General features: G+C 45.3%; 1 protein-coding gene across 1 annotated transcript in view; it reads left to right on the top strand.

Annotated features, from left to right (window-relative positions):
- Nucleotides 1-20,371, top strand: part of LOC119172855 (ovochymase-2) — an 88,741-nt gene that overhangs the window by 22,917 nt on the left and 45,453 nt on the right. The window contains exons 7-8 of the mRNA XM_075893170.1: nt 5,510-5,649; nt 19,144-19,296. Of these exons, the coding sequence (XP_075749285.1) occupies nt 5,510-5,649; nt 19,144-19,296 (293 nt within the window). The remainder of the gene's footprint in view (nt 1-5,509; nt 5,650-19,143; nt 19,297-20,371) is intronic.

The following is a 20,371-nucleotide window of genomic DNA, read 5'->3' as shown; positions in this document are numbered from 1 at the left end:
ATGTGTTAAAGAATGAGGTTTGTTTTGAGCTTGAACGGCTGGTTCGTTGTTTTCGTTATACCCACAAGAGATAAAACAAAACAAAAAAGGCAGAAGAGATTCGCAAACATGACACCGTCATTTCCGTATTCCGTGCCAACCGAAATCCATCACTGCACGCATGGTCGGGCTGCGCAAGGTCGACACTGTTTGTCTGGGACCGTGGAGCAAGGATACTGCAACTTCCTCCGACGCCAAAAAATTGCAATAGTTCGGAGTAGAGCTGAAATGTTAAAAGACGAAGAAAAACCTCGCTGTCAACTGAGGCGTCTGGCAGAGAATACTGCAACGCCTTTGTCTTGAGCCTCGAACATTCACTTCCCAGTAAATACGCTTCGTTTCAAAAGCGGGGTGTCGTGCGTGCTGCACTTTCCGTGCGTTGACTCAAGTGAGGGAGAGGGGGCTTATTTGTCTTGCCTAACGCTTTCCTCGCTCACGGCTGGGCAGAGAGGTGCTCGCCAACCAGGTAGCGCATCCGTGCGCATCTTCACTGTGTGCACATAAAACTGCACGTGCGAGCCAGCGAGAAAAACTGCTTCTTTCGTTTCTGCACCAGCAGCAATGCAGAGCGTTGGTGTGGTCTATGCGAGTCGGATACGCGGCGAAGGCTTTGTGTCTGCGGTGAGAAGGACGTTAGTACTATTTGCGCACATTCAAAAGTGCGACTACAGTCAACAAGGAAGAGAATTTTCACGGAAAGAGTTCCGCCACTCGGGTGACACACGTGAACAAGTTAGCATGAAACACACGCAGCAGCGAAGCTGGCATTGTTCACTCGATGCCAGTCATGTAGATTTCCAGGAGTCAAAATGCTCGTGATAGCTATGTAGATCCAGCATAAAAAAGAATGACATGCCTGGCATACGAACATAAAACAGTGAAACAATGAGAAACAAGCGTAACTGCTACAGAGACATAAATAACACCACCCGATATCTTTTGTCTGTCTTTGTTTCCGTCTGGTATTTATTGTACAATTTTACGACGTGTCTACTGGCTCGGATCAGTATTTTTTAGATTATGCCCAGTTCAGTCGCACTCCATGGGGCGTAATGTCCAATCAAATGATATGAACATGTACCTAATACGCTGGCGTTGCCTCTAACTTTTCGCTGAAATGAGTGCGCTGTTAAAATTTTGAGCATTTTCCAACAGCTTGTGGGTTAATAACAGGATTTTATATATTTCAACATATTTCCTCTGAGGCAATTTACAGTAAGGTACTGATGAACGTGCAAATGTTACTCTATTACGAGCTCCTGTAGGCAACGCTGAACAAAATGAGTCAAGGTGATGCAATTAGGGATAGAGTACTTCTTTTAACTGTGTGTTGGATGAGCAACCACAGTGTTAGTGTTGGTAGACAAGGTGAAGCGACAATTAATTTCTGACTGTTTTTTAAACGATTGCCATAAAAAAAGTTCTTCCCAGAAAACACATTTGACTCATTTGTAAAGTTAACAACGAGAAAACAGCGATGATTCCACAATAAAAATGTTTGTGCGCATCGCCAGAGACATTGTCGAGTGCTTTCATGCAGCTTTTCTCCCACGTCCCAAACACTTTCAGTGAAACTGCATACGGAAAACAAAACGACTAAATATAGCTGAAGTTCTTTTCGAATGCCACCTTTCCAAGACCGCAAGAGTGGAAGCAAGCATGTCAATGATCGCAAATAATTTGTACCATAAAAAAAAAATCACAGCATGTCCACGGAGCGAATGATGATGAGTGGGACAAAGCGCTGGAGGGTTTCATCACTAAACCATGAACTATCCATGAATATCACCCACTACAGCATCAAAGACGTGGAAACCACTGTATATATTTATAGAAGAAAATTTTGTCCCTCCCTATCCTTCCTCCTCCTTTATTGTTCGTTGGTAGCTATATGTCGCTTCCGTTCCCCTTCATTATAACGGCTTTATGGTCAGTGAAGTGGTGAGTTGGTGATGAGGCGTAGTGGGATGTTTGCAAGGACGAAGTAGTGGGCAGTTTGCACAGGTGGAACTATAGGCGGTCACGAACAAACAAGGGATGTAAACAGTGGGTCAATCTATGTTTCATAAACACGCACCGGGATACCAGTACGTGAACATTTAGCATTTTATATTCGGTACTTCTCAACATTATTTGCTTTATGGTCTGTGACGTGGTGGATCGCTGATGGGGCGTAGTGGGATGTTTGCAAGGATGAAGTAGTGGGCAGTTGGCAAATGTGGAACTACAGGCAGTGGTACATACAAACAAGGGATGGACAGACCCACGAATTTCGGTGCTTGGCCCCTAAAAAGCTTTACTTTCAGTCGCCAACACATGTAGATCTACATAAGCACTGATTAGCAGAGGAATCAGGTACCAGCCATGACAGGAAAAATATGGTAGACTGGTGAGTGCATACCATACGCTTACCAATCGCATAGTGCATCCGTTCACGCAACAAATCTAAGCGCCACGTGAAACATTCTTCGTGCGTGGTTTCTATTATACTGTTTATACTGTATAAGTCACTATACTGTTTGTTTTAATTGTATTGTGTGCCGTGCCTGATGTTTTTGCAGTATGTCATTCTTGTTATTGTAAAATAATGGACATGCTCATGTCTACTATGCATACAAGTACTTAGAGCAAGGCTGCTTCCATGCCTATTTTCGATTTCTTTTCATTTTTGGATATATGTAAAAGAAAACATGGTGAAGTGATATACAAAGTGATACACATATTCATTTCGTAAACGTACAGACACTGTTAGCTCATTTGGCTTGCTTTTTTCTTTTCCCACATTTCTAACCACTGCTTCTTATTTTGTTTTTTTTGTTGTTGTTGTCTAATGGTGAGGCCAGTCAAAATCGACTGACCCTTAGTATCCCTTCGATGCGAAGCCACACGGAAATACGCAAGGTAAAAAAAAATGCATGCGCTTTAAAGCTTATAACACAGGCGTGCGATAGCACATATCTCTTCGTGGTGCACTGCTTGCAGCAGCTTAGAGTTTTGTTAAACGATCACTCCACGGAACCACTAGTTTTGTTTGCCTCTTTAATGCGGTGGGGTATCAAGCAAATTTTCTTTTCGTGATTTCGTGAAAGCTTCATTTGTGCTTCATTAACACTCAGTCGTGAAAGAGCATGCGCTTGACAAAGAATCAAAAATAATTTTAAAAAGTATTTGAAAATGGCTTTTTCCCTGACCCTATATAAATTATTCAGCTGCTTCTATGGCACTGTTTGCGTGTTCCATCAATAGTTCACTTTCGATGCTTACGAAAATAAACACCATATCTGCAAAACCCAGACTGGTAAGCTATGATTGAGGCATAAATTGAGGGAAATCGCTCATTGTAACTTATACAGATGCTTTGGTATTTTATGTTTAAAAATCACAAGTAAATATCGGCTCTATTGAAGGAGAAAACACAAAAAGTGAATTTATATATATATATATATATATATATATATATATATATATATATATATATATATATATATATATATATATATATATGTATATATATATATGCACTGCAAACTGAATGCTCGTCACTGTCCCGGTAACGATCGAAAAACCAGAATAACAAAGCCGACAACATTCTTTTCCAAGCAAACACTGCATTTGTAATCCATGTTAACTTTCCACAAGAGCATTTCATGATGTCACGAAATCCTCTTAAGGGGAATGTAGCACCTCGCAGACCATCTCACGAACTTATCGATTCAATGCGGGTACTGCTTACACTTCGACAACATAAACAGAAATAAAATGTAGATATGAGTTTCATAATCTTTTCTTTACTTTGTTCTCGTAGACCACAAAGCAATGGCGAAGGACATCAACAAACGTAAAACTGTGCATTTCATTCTTCGTTTTTATTATGTGATTCTTAAAGAGAAAAAAAAGATAAAAGTGAGCCCCGTAACTCTCTACATCAAAGTGCGACACCTCAACAGTAGCTCACGAAGGGTGGGGGTAAGAAGGAATCAAAAGGATAGGTTTAAAGCTATAGAGATAGAGAGGGGGAAAGGAGAGAGCGTGGCGCAGGGACAGCGACACCCAGAAGATAGGAAAAATGGACACGGTCGCAGAAGTCCGAGTATGGGGCACCACTCAGCGAGATCTCTTGTCGGCGTTAGGAGATGACGTAGGGCGAGCCAGTCGGCCAGAGCTGCGTTGTCGTCAGAGATCGTGGGGGCACAACCGTTTGGCACGAAATCCAGAGAGCGAGTCCTTAGTTTTAGCAAGCTATCTACAGAAATGCACTCCGCAACGCGTGTGGCGGTAGCCTCTACAAAACCTCGTATGATGGTCCTTTATTTCTCTTTTGTTCTGATCACGAATCTCCCGCGAAAGTTTCATATGGGGACAAAAGTGGCCACCAGAGGTGCCACCGTAAGCAGGAAGGCATAGATCGGCCACGCTTGGCAGGACTGTAGCGCGTTCGCGGAAGCATTTGCCACCAAATACACTTCTTCAGATATTTTTGTTCTCTGTGTTCTCGCTGAAAACTCATATCAGCTATTAGTATTGTCTAAGTGGCACATTATGCGGAGGAGGAGGAGGAATAAATGAGGAAGGACAGGGAGATGCGAGTTGTCAAATTGCGTAAGTCCTTGATAGCTGGCAATGTTTTAACTGAGTCCGTCTATCAAGTGACGCGCAATCGTAGCGTTCCTAAATTTCTCAATTCCTGCATAGTTGCTTTCCGGCTTATACCGAACGCTGTGACTGGTTCTAGATGAATGAAAGGTTAACATAGTTTGCGCTGGAGATTGCGGAGCAGCCGTGCTCTTGCTGCGCGTAACGTTCATTTTCACAATAATTGTCACTCTATAATATACGACATCACGAAGCAGCCAATAGAAGGTCGAGTGCCAATAAACTAATCTGTATATCAAGGTCATTTGGTATAATAGCCTTGGAGTACCTCTTGAGGGATATTGTTACGGATAAAGCCAAAAAATTTAAAGCTCAGAATAAGACACCAAAAGACGGAGAGAGATGCTCAAGTTGTGTTCTCTTCTTTTTTTATTTGTTTTCCTAATTTGAGCCCTTGATTTTAAAGAGTATTGCTATTTCGAAACGAAAGATTTTGATTTTAGGCATGCAGATTTGATAACGGCGCCAAGTTTTGATATACGCGGCTTTTTTTTTTATATCCATTGCCATGTACTCTCCCAATGACCTCGGCTTCTAAGTCCACGTTCTAATTATCCACCTCCTACGCACACATTAAAATCAACCAGGATTTAGGCCCTCTATCTACGCCAGCGCCACGTCGCGTTGCGGGCGGCGTATGAAGCTCTCCCATTGAGTGACGCGCGAGTTTCATGACCACACAAAAAGTATTAGAGGACCGTGCTTGGATCTACGTCATCACGCAGACGATGCTGATGTAATCAGGTGCAGAAGCGAAACACAAACTAAACTAACAGTTGGCTTTTCTCTTTAACTGTTATTTGTACCTCTACTGCAGGCGGCCCATCCAGCTCCATTCTGCGTCAGGTATCACTACCGGTATGGGACAACACAGAGTGCAAGACCAAGTTTACGCAGCAAATCCCCAAAATCTTCCTGTGTGCCGGCACACGGGAAGGTGGTCAGGACGCCTGTCAGGTGAGAACCACGGCCTTGTCATTACATCATATATAATAAATGGTTCACTGTGAATAAGCAACAATTATTGTGCCAGCCGTTTGCACTTCCTAGCCTGCATTTAAAATATATATGAAGCATTAAGTAGTTTCGTTCTGCCACAGTTTTTTCAACTAGTTTTGTATTATTCTCTGTATATACACTAGCATGGGTGAGTGTTTTGTTTAGTATAAAAGCAGAGGGGAGCTGAATGTTATTTTGTGTTGTTGGGGCTCACCTATCATCTCAGCCTTCTCGAAACTAGGCAGGGCCTAACAAATAAACAGTTTTATATTCAGTATTGTGGATGCGAAATAGTGATGTCAAAATGAAGTGTCGAAGGCCTATTTAGTTGGCCACCTTTCGCGCATCAGGATTTAACTTTGGAATTGTCATGAAGAAGCGTGTAGTATGGGACGAGATGTGGGATACATAAGGAAAGCGAAATAAACACTCACATGCTAATCGCACGTAAATAACTCGGGACACAATGATAACCGCATTGTAAGGAAGCTTAAGAAGTAAAATAAAATAAATTAATAATTATTACCAAAGGAGGTGGAATAGGAGTTTGCCTGGTGCTGAAAATACGTTCATATCAAGAATTGTTCCAACTTGCCCAACTTTCCATTTTAACGAACATACCTTGAAAACAACAGGTCCATGTTTGTCTCGCAGACCTTCAACATTATGGTCCTACCCCGCATATTTTTATTTTCTACCACTTGGTTAATTATCCTATGAGAGCGCGAATCTATCAGGCAGAACTCTACTAGGTTCGCCATCTAATATAGCGAGCGCACTTTTACCTTTCATCGACATGTTGCCGAAATGTTCGGCACTCCTGAGCTGCGTTCACGTCCCAGCCCCTAAAGGATTTGCAAGGGTTCGTACCATGACCAAGAGGATATGTACCGAAAGAATTTGTACCATGACAGAGGAATACATTACTACGACTTCTGTAGAGATCAAAAGGTAATGAAAGGAAGGAGATCAAGAGTAAAGTTAAACGCTAAAGCAGTCTATATTCGAGAAAAACTAATGATTTTACCATCTTTGGTCACAAGAAATACGGCATCGTTGAAAAAGAAAACTTCATAAGGGGACCGGATGAAACCCCAACTAGACAGGCCTCCGAAACAACTAATAAAGTTGGAGGTAAAACACCAAAGCAATAACCAAGCAAACTCCACAAACTAAATAGACTTAAAGAAACGGCAATACATAAATGTGATCAACTCGCAATTTATTGGAATTTACTGCGTGAACAATCTTGATCAACAAAAAATGGCTGTGGCATAACTAACTACACGTAAAAGAGATTGAGGCCACAAAAGAAAAGGAAAGCAGCATCACAAGAGGTTAAAGGTATGCGTTTATTGCATCCAGAGGTGTGTACTATAAAATAAGCTGTGTGGTATAAGAAATTTCAATGTAGTGACCAAATTTACGAAAGCCTTCTACTAATAAGTAATTCATCCTCGAGTGAAATCACAGTCGAACAAGTAATTGAAGTTCAATAACTACCGATGTGATCAAAAAAGTGATGCCCCGATTGCCGGAGAAGAATGCATAACTGTCGTTTTGATCAGAGCGTAAGATGCTAATTATTTCAGCCTATACCAATCCACACGCAAAGGCTCGGACTGGCACTCGTGAGTCTATGTAGATGTGTTGCCGGAAATTGTGAAGGAATTGTCAAGACTCTTTCAGGTGATGAGGAGTCATTTCAAGTTTTCAAGAATAATAAAGACTAGAGGACAAGTCAAGAACTATGCAGCGTACACTAGAACAAACAAATAATAGGTGCGTAGTTTCTTAATTGGAATACTGCAGCATATTTCGGAGAGCAAACAGTGGAGCCCATATTGTGGTCGATATTAAGCAAATTAGATCACTCGGGGCAGGTCACCTAATGCGCAAGAGGGAAAAGAGAGCGGGGGGTCAGCTAATGCAACACCATCGATTCCAATAGAAGGGAAACAAGCATTGAGGCCACCGAGTTAGATGAATTTACAAAAGAGGTTTGTAGGCATATATACTGGGATCAATTCGCACAAAATACGGCAAACTGGAGGTCATGCTTCAGGCATAAAATAGGTTGACAATGATAGTGATAATTTGGATGCCGATGTTTAGAATAAATTGTGAACGCTTTAGAGCATTATACGCATTACACTATGAGAAGCTCATAGCATGTCCCGATTAAACATACTACCAGCTCAAAAGGAAGGTATATAACAGTTTATCTTGCCAGTAGTTACCTACAGAGCAGAAACCTGGAGGCCTACAAACAGGATTCAACTTAAAGTGAGGACAACGCAGCGAGTGATGAAAATGAAGATGATAGGTGTAACTTTAAGAGACAAAAAGAGAGCAGAGTGGGTTTATAGTTTCAATCGAGAACAAGAAATGGATATGGGCCGGGCACGTAGCACGTAGACAGGTTAACCGCTGGTCATTAAGGGCAACTAACTGCATCCCAAAAAAGGAAAACGCATGATGGTCAGACAGAAAGTCAGGTGGGCCAATGAGATTAAATTGTTTGCAGATAGAACGTAGTAACTGAAAGCACAAGACCGGGTTGATTGGCGTATCATGGGAGAAGCCTTTGCCCTGCAGCGGGCATAGTCAGGATGATGATGATGATGAGATGCTGATGATGATGATTATGACCAGCTATTGAGACATGACATGCGAATTGAACGTGTGTTTAGAAAACGTGTATAACGATTGAGAGTATTTGGTACTTTATTATGGAACGCATCCTCAGAAAAAGCAAAAGCAACAGCGGTGACGGTATGTGTTTATAAAAAGTGTTTAACGTTTAAGAGTACTTCTTCCTATACTATGGGAGAGTTAATGGCCGTCCCAGATGCTACACAGAAGACCAGATATTGTCTTCACGCAACAGTGCGTTTAGAAGAAAAATGAAAGCATATCCATGGAGTGAATGATGATGAGTGGGGCGAAGTGCTGGAGGGTTTTATCGTTAAACTGTGAACCATCTGCGAATATCGCCCACTACATCAAAAACGTGACAAGCACAGTATATATTTATACAAGAAATTTTATCATTCGTAAGTGGTAGCTGTACGTCGCTTCCGTTCCCCTTCATCATAATGGCTGTATAGTCGGTGAAGTGGTGGATCGGTGATGGAGCGTAGTGGGTGCAAGGACGAAGTAGTGCAAGGACGAAGTAGTGGGCAGTTTGCAAAGACGAAGTAGTGGGCAGTTTAGTGCAAGGACGAAGTTTAGTGCAAGGACGAAGTAGTGGGCAGTTTGCAAAGGTGCAACTATTGGTGGTCACTAATAAACAAGGAATGGACATTGTGCAACAATCTATGGTTCTTTAACCCGCTCCTGGATACAAGTACGCGACCATCTTGCATTCAATATTGGCTACTTCTCAAGAGCATTCGCTTTTTGGTCTGTGAAGTGGTAGATTGGCGATGGGGCGTAGTAAGATGTTTGCAAGGACGAAGTAGTAGGCAGTTGGTACATACATACGAGGAATGGGCAGACCCACCCCTTTAGGAGGCCATCGTAGTATATTTAAAAATGAGAAAGCTGACACACTCGCGCGAGCATCCCTTGATCTTCCGATTGTGCCAGTCATGCCTTTTACAGCTTATGTAACAGCAGCGAGGTTCAGAAAACAACTTTCCCTTCTTGAAGACTCATCAAATATTAGAATACCGAATCCAGATTTCGCGCACCTGCACTTCACATGGAATAATAAATAGTGTCCCACGCGTAAATCTAAAGTCTCTATAACAAAATTACGTTGCCGTGCACCACTTCTTAATTTTTACTTAAACAGGTCTGGTAAGGTGCCAAATCTCTGTGCTCAAGCTGTGATGAACTCGAACGTATCAACCATTTTCTTTTCAAAAATCACCGTTGCAAAAAATAGAAAAAGAATTGTTTCAAAATTCCATTAAAAAAACTAGGAACATCACTTACTACTTCTAATATTTTGTCTTTTGGGGCCGCTTCATGAGGACTCCCCTAGAGGAACATCTGCGGGGCTCTCTGCAAATTCCTATGTAACACAAGAAGATTACCTTGCTGAGCCATTGATCAGCTCTCGATTTTTACTAGCCAAACTAACATTTATTATTTAGCTATTACACTCTAATGATTTAACCTTCAGAAGAATTTCATATAACAGTTACACCTCAGATATTGAATAAATTCTAGTATTTCTCTTCTTTACCTTTTTTTCACATTGCGCCAAATTAATTTCCCAGTCAAAACGAAGTAATCCTATTTTCCTATAGCCTGGATAACCTAAAGGTATTGATTTGCATTAACCACCGGCTTCTTGGCCGATCCCCCTTAGTGGGTGAGAGCCACAAAAGAAAGGATCAAGCAAGCAAGCGAACAAGCAAGCAAGCAAGCCTCTCAAAGTGGGTAACTATTTAGAGTGCAAGGTACTAGGTATGGGAGAGCATAAAGCCGTCCCGCAGGTTTTACACTTGATAAGGCCCGGTTAACAAAAATAACGCCGTGAAAAGTCTCTACAGCCTCTGGCGTACAAGACAGAAAACTATTACAGATCACGAGGGTATATATTATTAACACGCGTAAGCTACCTTCTTAGATGAGCTGGTAGTGGACTCGCTTCTCAGAATGACTGCGCAGTATGACAATACAATATCTAGACACACTCTCCGCAACAAAATGTACTTTATTGGAAGTGCAAGCTAAGTAAACTAAGCCCATGTATGAATAATCTATCGCAACTTGTAGTTTTCTTACGTTGGGTTGGTCGGTCACTCGCCGCTTGGGTGCAGTTCAGTATATCGCTGCCTCCAGGATCTGCTATTTCTTTTTTTTTTGGCGGCCTCGTCAATTACTCATTCAGCGTCATGACAAAGGTCTGTCCACGCGTGTCACAGCATGTCTTGTTATGGCATAAAAGCACCTGACGACGGAACGACCGCCTTCTTAGTTGAAAGTATTCACCATGAACCATGCGTGCACCTGCAGCCGCAAGAATCGCATCATCGTTACTGGCTACAGCGATTGGCCTTCGCACCACCTCGATTCCTCCGAATTTCAGTCTCAATTGTTGCAAATACTCCTTTTGTTAAGGCGTTTAATAGCCGGTCCACAGCGAGCAAGCACAATGGCGACCGTAACGGCCAAGCACGGGCTCTCAGTGCGAGCGGCCTCCTTGTTGGGTAGCCCCACTAGAAGGTACTCAAGAGTTCGACCCATTTCATAGTTCGGAGGCTTCGCTACAATTACCCCGGGGTCGAAGAGGGAGCCGCCTGGCGACCTAACAGCTTGTTATTATGAGCGGGTCATAATAAGCCTTCAGGCGCTCCACGTTGACGATGTCTCGCCCACGGCGGCGCATGTCCGAAGATTGTTCAACGGGTTCGATCAGATAGTTGACGGGTGAGGTGCGCTCGATGACACGGTAGGGGCCTTCGTATTTGGGACGTAGTTTGGAAGAGAGGCCAGCGGCAGAGGTCGGGATCGAGAGCCATACAAGCGCGCCAGGAAGGAACGTGGGCTCAGAAGAGGTGCTGGCATCACAGATACTCTTCTGCCGCTCTTGCTCTTGCGTCGTAAAAGTCTTGGCAAGCTCGCGACACTCTTCAGCAAGCCTGGCTGTCTCGGAAATAGGTGTACACTCAGATGGATCCGGCGTGTACGGGAGTATCGTGTCCATGGTGTGCGACGGGTGCCTTCCGTACAGCAAGTAGAAAGGTGAAAAACCAGTCGTGCTCTGAGGGGCGGTGTTGTAGGCGTAGGTGACGAAGGGCAGTATATTATCCCAATTAGTGTGGTTGGCAGCGACGTACATAGAAAGAATGTCGCCGAGGGTGCGATTAAAGCGTTCGGTGAGGCCATTCGTCTGTGGGTGGTAAGCAGTAGTTTTGCGGTGGACAGAATGGCACTCCGTCAGAATGGCTTCGACGACTTCCGACAAGAAGACACGGCCTCGATCGCTGAGAAGCTCTTGGGGTGGTCCGTGGCGCAGTATAAATCGATGCAGCAGGAAGGACGCAACATCGCGCGCAGCAGCCGCAGGGAGAGCGGCGGTTTCGGCGTATCGCGTTAAATGGTCAACGGCAACAATGGCCCAGCGGTTACCAGCCGACGTCAGAGGAAGTGGTCCATACAAATCGATACCTACGCGCCCAAAGGGACGGTCAGGGCAAGGTAACGGTTGTAGACTGGCGTGCGACATGTGAGCTTACGGTTTACGGCGTTGGCAAGTGAGGCAAGAGCGAACGAACTGCTGCACATAGCGGTACATCCCGCGCCAGAAGTAGCGTTGTCGAATGCGATGGTAGGTTTTGAATACCCCAGAGTGCGCGCATTGCGGATCAGAATGGAAGGATTCACATATCTCTGACCGCAGACTGCGGGGTATCACGAGTAACCACTGCCGGCCGTCGGCGTCGTAATTGCGTCGGTGTAGAAGGCCGTCACGAATGGCGAAATGGCGAGCTTGACGACGCAATGCACGCGTGTATGGCGTTGCGGATGGATCAGAGAGCAAGTCGATCAGCGGGCCGATCCAATTATCCTTTCGCTGTTCGGTAGCGATTATGTCAACGTCAATGGCAGAAACAGCAGCCGAGGATACTGAGGAGAGCACATCACCTTCAGGCAGAGGAGAGCGCGAGAGGGCGTCGGCATCAGCATGCTGGCGTCCATTGCGGTACAGCACGCGGATGTCGTAGTCTTGTAAGCGAAGAGCCCAACGGGCGAGACGGCCTGAGGGATCCTTCAATGATGAAAGCCAGCATAGTGCATGATGGTCGGTGACGACATCGAATGGGCGACCATACAAATATGGTCGAAACTTTGTAAGAGCCCAGACGATCGCTAGGCACTCTTTCTCCGTGACGGTGTAGTTTGTCTCAGCTCTCGTGAGCGTACGGCTTGCATATGCTACGACATATTCAGGGAATCCGGGTTTGCGCTGCGCCAGGACAGCGCCGAGGCCTACACCGCTGGCGTCTGTGTGCACCTCCGTCGGGGCCGTAGGGTCGTAGTGGCGTAGAATGGGAGGAGATGTCAACACATGGCGGAGCTTCGCGAACGCGTCGTCGCACTCAGACGACCACGAATTGAGGGACCCGTTACTTCCAAGGAGCTTCGTCAGCGGTGATATGATCGTGGCAAAGTTTCGTATGAAGCGTCGGAAGTGCGAGCACAGGCCCACGAAACTACGCAGTTCTTTGACGGACGCAGGTTTGGGGAATTCGGCCACGGCCCGAAGCTTGGCTGGGTCAGGAAGAATGCCATCCTTGGACACGACGTACCCAAGGATGGTGAGTTGCCGTGCTGCAAAGCGGCACTTCTTCAGATTTAGTTGCAAGCCGGCATTGCTGACACGTGCAAAAACTTCTTTCAGACGTTGGAGGTGCGTAGAGAAATCTGGAGCGAACACCACAACGTCATCGAGGTAACACAAGCACGTGTGCCATTTCAAGTTGCGCAGAACGGTGTCCATCATGCGCTCAAAGGTCGCAGGTGCATTACATAGACCAAACGGCATGACGTTGAATTCGTACAAGCCGTCGGGTGTGATGAACGCAGTCTTCGGTCGAGCGTCATCAGCCATGGGTACTTGCCAGTACCCCGAGCGCAGATCTAGAGAAGAAAAAAATTCGGCTCCGTGAAGGCTGTCAATTGCGTCATCGATGCGCGGCAGTGGGTAAACATCCTTGCGAGTGATCTTATTGAGCCGTCTGTAGTCTACACAGAACCGCGCAGAACCATCTTTCTTCGCTACAAGAACAACAGGAGACGCCCATGGACTGTCCGAGGGCCGAATAACGTCGCGTCTGAGCATATCATCAACCTGATCGTTAATTTCCCGACGTTCAGCAGGCGACACGCGGTAGGGACGTTGCCGTAATGGTGGATGGGCACCAGTGTCGATACGATGCGTAACAGCGGACGCACGACCGAGAGAACTTCGCCCGACATCGAAAGAAGAACGATATTCTCGCAACAGGTTCAGAAGCTGGGAACGCTGTACCGACGTGAGGTTGTCATCAATGCAAGGGCCAAATACATCAGGAGATGACGAATCAGAAGTGGAAACAGCACTGATGGTACGCAAATTGGGACAACGCGAGTCATCAGGTACGTCCAGGACTTGTGCGTTATCCACTGGTTCCACTCTGCCGAGACATTCCCCTCGAACCAAGGTAACAGTGTACGGGGATGGGTTGGTCACGAAAATAGAGGCGTTGCCCTGGGTGATTTGCACGGTCGCGAAAGGTACTAGCAACCCTTTCCTTCGGCAAGCACGGTCGGATGGCGAAACGAGTGCAATTGTGTCGGAGAGTCCAGCGCAGTAGACAGATACACCCATCGTGGAGCTTGGAGGCACTATGGTATCGTCTTTCACGAGAATCTTGCTCACTTTCGAAGAACTGTCTTCCGGCGTCAAATGCGAGAAGGGGGAGAGTTCAATTTCGGCGGCGGCACAATGGATGACGGCGTCGTTGCGGGATAGAAAATCCCACCCCAGGATGACGTCATGAGAGCATGCGGGAATGATGATGAATTGGGCGACATACAGAACGTCCTGAACGACAACGCGAGCTGTGCACCCTGCTGTAGGATGGATACGATGCAAACCGGCGGTACGAAGGGACAATCCAGAAATTGGCGTCGTCACTTTACGAAGCAAGCGGCAAAACTTTTCGTCCATAACAGATACTGCAGCTCCTGTGTCAATAAGAGCAGATGCGTGAACACCGTCCACAAGCACGTCAATGACATTAGATGGGCGGCTCTGAGGGCTTTCACAATGCGATAGCATCGCAGTCCTTGCCTCGGGGACTGCGACGACTAGTTTTCCCGCTCGTGAGCAGCTGAACTTGGCCGCATGGGGGACGGGGAACGACGTCGTGGAGACGGTGACCTACGAGAAGATGAAGCTAGGCGAGTCGACGGTGGCATAGACGGCGTTTCCTCGTGATAGGTACGCCTAATCTGGCCAGCAACAGGCGACGAGATATGGGGCGTCTGTACGCGAGTGCAATAACGTGCTACGTGGCCGGCGTAACCGCAGGCAAAGCAAATGGGCCGGTTGTCGGATGTGCGCCATCGGTTCGCCGGGGTAGGTCTTGTCCATGACGCAAGAGCCGATGGACGGAACGGTGGCTGGAAAGGCTGCAGGGGGTGCTGGAGCTGAGTCTGAGAGGTCACGTCAACATACGTAGCCGGCATACCCGCTGCAAAGGATGGAGGTCGTGCGGCAGCTTCGGCATAAGTCAGTGGGGCGGGCGCTTGAACGACTGGAGGCGGCCTGGGGACCACTTGGGCGTAACTTGGGGGTACAGGAGCCGGAAGCTGTTGTGGGTGGTACGCAGGCATAACCTCCGCTATTTCCTGCTCAATCGCTCGGCGGATGGGGGGGAAAATGGTAGTGGCCGATTGTTGAGCAGCCGGTGGGTGGGCGAAGGGCAGGAGAGAGAACTGCCGTGCGATTTCCTCACGTATGAAGGACTTGAGGTCTGCCAGCAGTGCCACCTGGTCACAGCTCGCCTCCAAGCCTGCAAGCCCTGCATCTCGTGGTGTTGAGCGACGGGTCATCGAACGCTGCCGGCGGAGCTCCTCGTAGCTCTGGCACAGCGTGATGACCTCAGCTACTGTGCCTGGGTTTTTGGCCAGCAGCATCGTGAAGGCATCATCGGCAATGCCCTTCATGACGTTCCGGATCTTGTCTGATTCGGACATGCTGTCGTTGCATTTCTTGCATAGGTCCAAGACGTCTTCAATGTAGCTGGTGAATGATTCACCGGCCTGCTGAGCGCGTTCGCGTAAGCGCTGCTCGGCTTGCAGCTTACGAACGGCAGGGCGGCCAAAAACGTTGGTGATAGCGGTCTTAAAATCGGGCCAGGTTGCGAAATCAGACGCGTGGTTGTTATACCACATGCCGGCCACACCCGCGAGGTAGAAAACCAGGTTGCCGAGTTTACCTGCCTCGTCCCAATGATTGGGGACGCTGACGCGTTCGTACATGACGAGCCAGTCCTCGACGTCGGTGCCATCCGCGCCGGTGAAGACAGGTGGGTCGCGGATGCGGGGGACACCGGAACATGGCGTCGGCGCAGGAGGAAGCGTTTGCTGGGCGGCGTCTTGTTGCATGGTTGAAGGCACGGTACGGGATCTAAGCTCCAAGGGCATCGAATGTGAACTGAAGATGTTTGAAGGACACAGCACTCTCCACCAAAATGTTAAGGCGTTTAATAGCCGGTCCACAGCGAGCAAGCACAATGGCGACCGTAACGGCCAAGCACGGGCTCTCAGTGCGAGCGGCCTCCTTGTTGGGTAGCCCCACTAGAAGGTACTCAAGAGTTCGACCCATTTCATAGTTCGGAGGCTTCGCTATATTTCGGGTATATATTTCGAGTAAGCAAGACATTGAAAGGGGGATATAGGAGGCAAACATAGAAATCTGAGGTATCGTTTGAGGTTTGATTTTGTAATGATTTACTACTTCAACCTGTAATAGGCAATTATATTAGCGATTCAGCACGTCATTTATTCACTTTCTGAAGTCACATGGTCAATACAAGCCTGAAAAAAAAACACTGACAGTGCTGAAAGTCAATGCAGAATAAACCAGCAAGGTCTACAATGATTTGAAATGCAGAAATAATAAAAAAATACTCGCAGTAATTTACCTAAAATCACAAAAGACCCTTCTGAAACATGCGGCTGCTACCCGCGTCGTTCAAGATAGTGTGCTTCCACTTCTAGAAGCACACGACTGACAGGGCAGTGGAAATCGCTAAGGGAATCGCTGGGCTGGCCATGCTACGAAATTCCTCAAGTTTCGCGGTAGTGGAGCTGAATTAGGCACAATAATTAGGATGTACAAAACCTACGCAAGACTGAGAACACCTCACTTTTTTTCTCATAACGATTCAGCTTTTTAAGTGACTTCTTTGCATTTTGACCCACATGTTTAAATTAATCGGTCATGGTTTCAAAATGCCACAAAATTAGAAGCATATGCGTTTTCCACAACACTCACGACTCAGACTACCTTGATGGGGTCAACCACCACCACCTTCTGCAACAGCCGAGGCATACTTCTCCTCAGAACACTTTTTAGAATATTTTGAAGTATTTTTCACACAATGCTCAAGGTGAGCACTGTAAGGTTTTGCAGTCATAATTGAAGAGAGATAAAAAGCAAGCGATGAATTATTTCAGGTGTGCAATACAGTCTTGTACTCGATGTACTTTTCACACACGATAATTTTTTATTGGTTCACACAATTGTCGTTGACGCTGTTTAATTTATAAAATACATTAACCAAGCAATTTCTAAGCCATACTACTTGAAACTAACCCTTCGTAATTGTCCACGTCACACACCATACACGCTCACCAAAGTGATTTTGTCTAAGTTTTTAAAACACTAGTGTAACACGTTTGGAACTCTCCTCCTTGTGTTTTAATGGTGAAATTTGTTTTTAATTGCAATGAAAAGATATCGGTTTGCATATTGTCGCTGGTGAAAGCTGGTCTACAGTAGAGATTGGTGAGAATTGCCAGTGGGTGATTACATTTCATTTTCAAAATAATGAAAGAGGTATTAAATGTAGCATGCTTTATCGTGTGCATTTTTCAAAAGGTTTTGATATCAGATCGTTTCATAGCTTCTTGCTTGTTTCGTTTGAGCCGAAGAACAATTAGCAAGTTATTAAGACGTGGAAGGCTTAGGTAGGCACGTAGTTGAAACATAAAGTACAGAAGACTTCCAAGGATTCATGGTCGTTTGAGTAGCTCATACTGATAACTTCTGCCTCTTTTGCTTTTTCCAACATTATTTTCTCTGAACCCACTGAATATGATGTTAACGCTTTCTCAGCATTTTTGGGGTGATCGTGCGCCCTGCGGTCATTCGAATTCATTCTTTCTTTTAGTCACCGTAGTATGTTACAGCTTTATGAACCTACTTGCATAGCCATCAGTTCTACTCATGCATAGCAGGACCACAGTTGGTTTTTTTTTTTCAAATGTCACAATAATGGACGAACAGACTTCAGTGTCAGCGACGGTATCATGTTTGAAAATATATTGAAATAAATGAAGCAAAAAAAGGACGAAGACTTGGAGAAGCTGACTCCAACCCGTAACAATATTCTTCTCACAAAATAAGTGGGGCAAATACATTCACTGTGTGCGCATGCACTTTGATCTCAAGAAACTGCCGAGAAGCTGCTTTTAATTGTAGCTTTTTGATAGTCTCTATAAACCAAAGTGTGCTGCGTAAAGATGTATGTCATAAGGCCATTCAAACACAAACAAGGTGTGGATCTAACTGCTTGATCAAGCCATCGGGTGGAGCCAACCAAAATCGGTATCCCGTTCCGCTTATCCGGTATTTAGTACAAATGAGTACTGGTAATACATAACACAGTATCGGTGAAAGCTATTTGCGCAAATTGCATGTAACGTCAAAGTCGACATCTTCCCAGAAGCTGAAGAGAGCAGACGGCATTGGGGGACAGCTTCATTCGTAATCTTCGAAACCATGGAATGATTTGCAATGCTGGCCTTCGGGAGAGAAATCGCAGTTAAGGGTACACGTGCTCGGGATATTCCTTTGGCACATTTCGCAATGGACTACGCAATGATTATTTCCAACATAGCAGTGCGTAGTACCACGGTAAAAATTTATAAAAATATCAATGCAGAGGCTGAAGTATATTTCGAGTCGCAGCATGTGGCATACTGCCTTGTGATCACTTTGGAATGATCAATATGTCTCGCAATGCTTGCTTAAGCATTCCAGGTGAAGGCAACAGAATATACGGGGTTTGAGTGTATGATAATTTGCCTCTTGCTACATCAAACGGCTGCATAAATTGGAACTAGTAGTCTGGCGCATGATTGCCACGAAAACTGCAACACATATCCGTGCGCACATACTACACATATTTCATCAATATAAAAAATAATTCAATATTGTATAAAATGCTGCTTGATCATACTTCTCATGTTGGTCTTAAGGACAAAATATTGCTGTTTCTTTTCTCTCGTGTATTTATGACGATTTTGTGGTCTTTATGTTGCACCTAAATTTGGCAACATGAATTTTGCAGTTAGAATGCACTATTAGGGAGACCTTACTTAGAAGTCACAAATAAGATTATCTTTAGGGTAATATCTATGCTGTGCCAACATTTATGTTCCGGAACTCACATATTATGCGTGTAGATGCGTATACATTCGCCCTTTTCCCCCTTGATGCGTTTGTTGTAAACATCACGAAGAAAACAATGACGTCAGAAAACGTAAGCAGCAAACGCCACCCTGGAGCACCAAGCTCTTCTTGAACGACAATATTTCAAATAAATACATTGTCTCTTAGACTATGAGTAGCCGATTTGTAACGAGGTGTCTCTGCAGAAAGAATAAATGTCCTAATCAACGCTCTAATTTATTTAAATCATTTTGTTTTTGTTGCAGGGAGATTCCGGAGGACCCCTGATGGTCGAGGGGGACAGCACTCAGTGGACATTAATAGGAGTTGTGTCGTGGGGCATAAAGTGCGCCGAAAAGGGCCTGCCGGGTGTCTACACGAGGATCACAGAATTTCTCGGCTGGATTTACGAAAATGCTGTATGATAACAGATCGAAATATCGACGAAGACGCCACCATTCATAGGGAATCAACTCATGCTCAGTCATCCCCATACTTCTCATCTGCCAAGGAGGGAACCTAGGAAATAGTTTCAAGAGTGAAATACGGCGGGGCTCATTCATCGCACAGCTCATAAACTTTGTAACTTCTACTTTGTAATGTATTATCCCTTTCGAAAACTGTTTTCAAAGAATAAAAACAAGAAAAGAATTGAATGATATTATTGCTTGCCCTAATTTTTGGGAATACTAGAGGTATCCTTTTCCCTCGATAAAAACTGAATGAAGAACCCCAATAACCAACTATTGTGAACCAATCAACCCGACTTCAATAGTGCGGCAGCAAACTCTAGCTATAAATTTAGCAAATTCTATTGCGTGTTCCTAAGTACCGTGTTACAGAAGCACCGTTTCTTGAGACAACGGTGGCGTGGTTGTATAAGTGACAATGTATAAGTCGAAGAGGAAGAAAAAGTAAGAATAGTTCAGGTTTGGTTATTCAAAAAAAAAGGGGGCCACGTAACTACATGTTTCACTGCAAATGTCGTCAAAAGACGAAAGTCTTGCGCGTGGAGAGAGTGAACAAAACGTTTATTTGGAAGCGCTGCGTTAGAGAGTCTCAATCCGTGCAGCGAAGGCGAACGAGCGCATCATGCCCCACTAGACACGAGCGCCATCTGGCAGTTATCTTCGAAAACGAAGGAAAGCGTGCGCGCCTACGGAGAAAGATGCGTGCCCATCTCGGAGGCGATAAGATGTAGAACGCAAAGCGAAAGGCAGGTGCCACCACCGTGTCGTCTTAGCAAAACGTTAGAAACCCTTGCCTTTTTCAGCATCGCGTTGCACTGTCAGCGCAGCGTGATAAACGCTATGGTCTTTAGAATTACCTATGTGTACCTTCTCTAGTGTAAAGCACACATACAAAATATGCACGTGTTGTTATGGTACCTCAGATGTGCGCAATATTTGCTTTTAATTGACAATCGCACAACTATGAACGCTGAAACTTGAGCAATATCGGTGGGCGCTGCGGATGGGATTGCCCGTTAGAAGT

This window comes from Rhipicephalus microplus, chromosome 4 (genome assembly GCF_043290135.1).
Source record: "Rhipicephalus microplus isolate Deutch F79 chromosome 4, USDA_Rmic, whole genome shotgun sequence".
Lineage (NCBI taxonomy): Eukaryota > Metazoa > Arthropoda > Arachnida > Ixodida > Ixodidae > Rhipicephalus > Rhipicephalus microplus.
The sequence above is the reverse complement of the archived record's forward strand: the minus strand, read 5'-3'. Positions and strand labels throughout refer to the sequence as shown.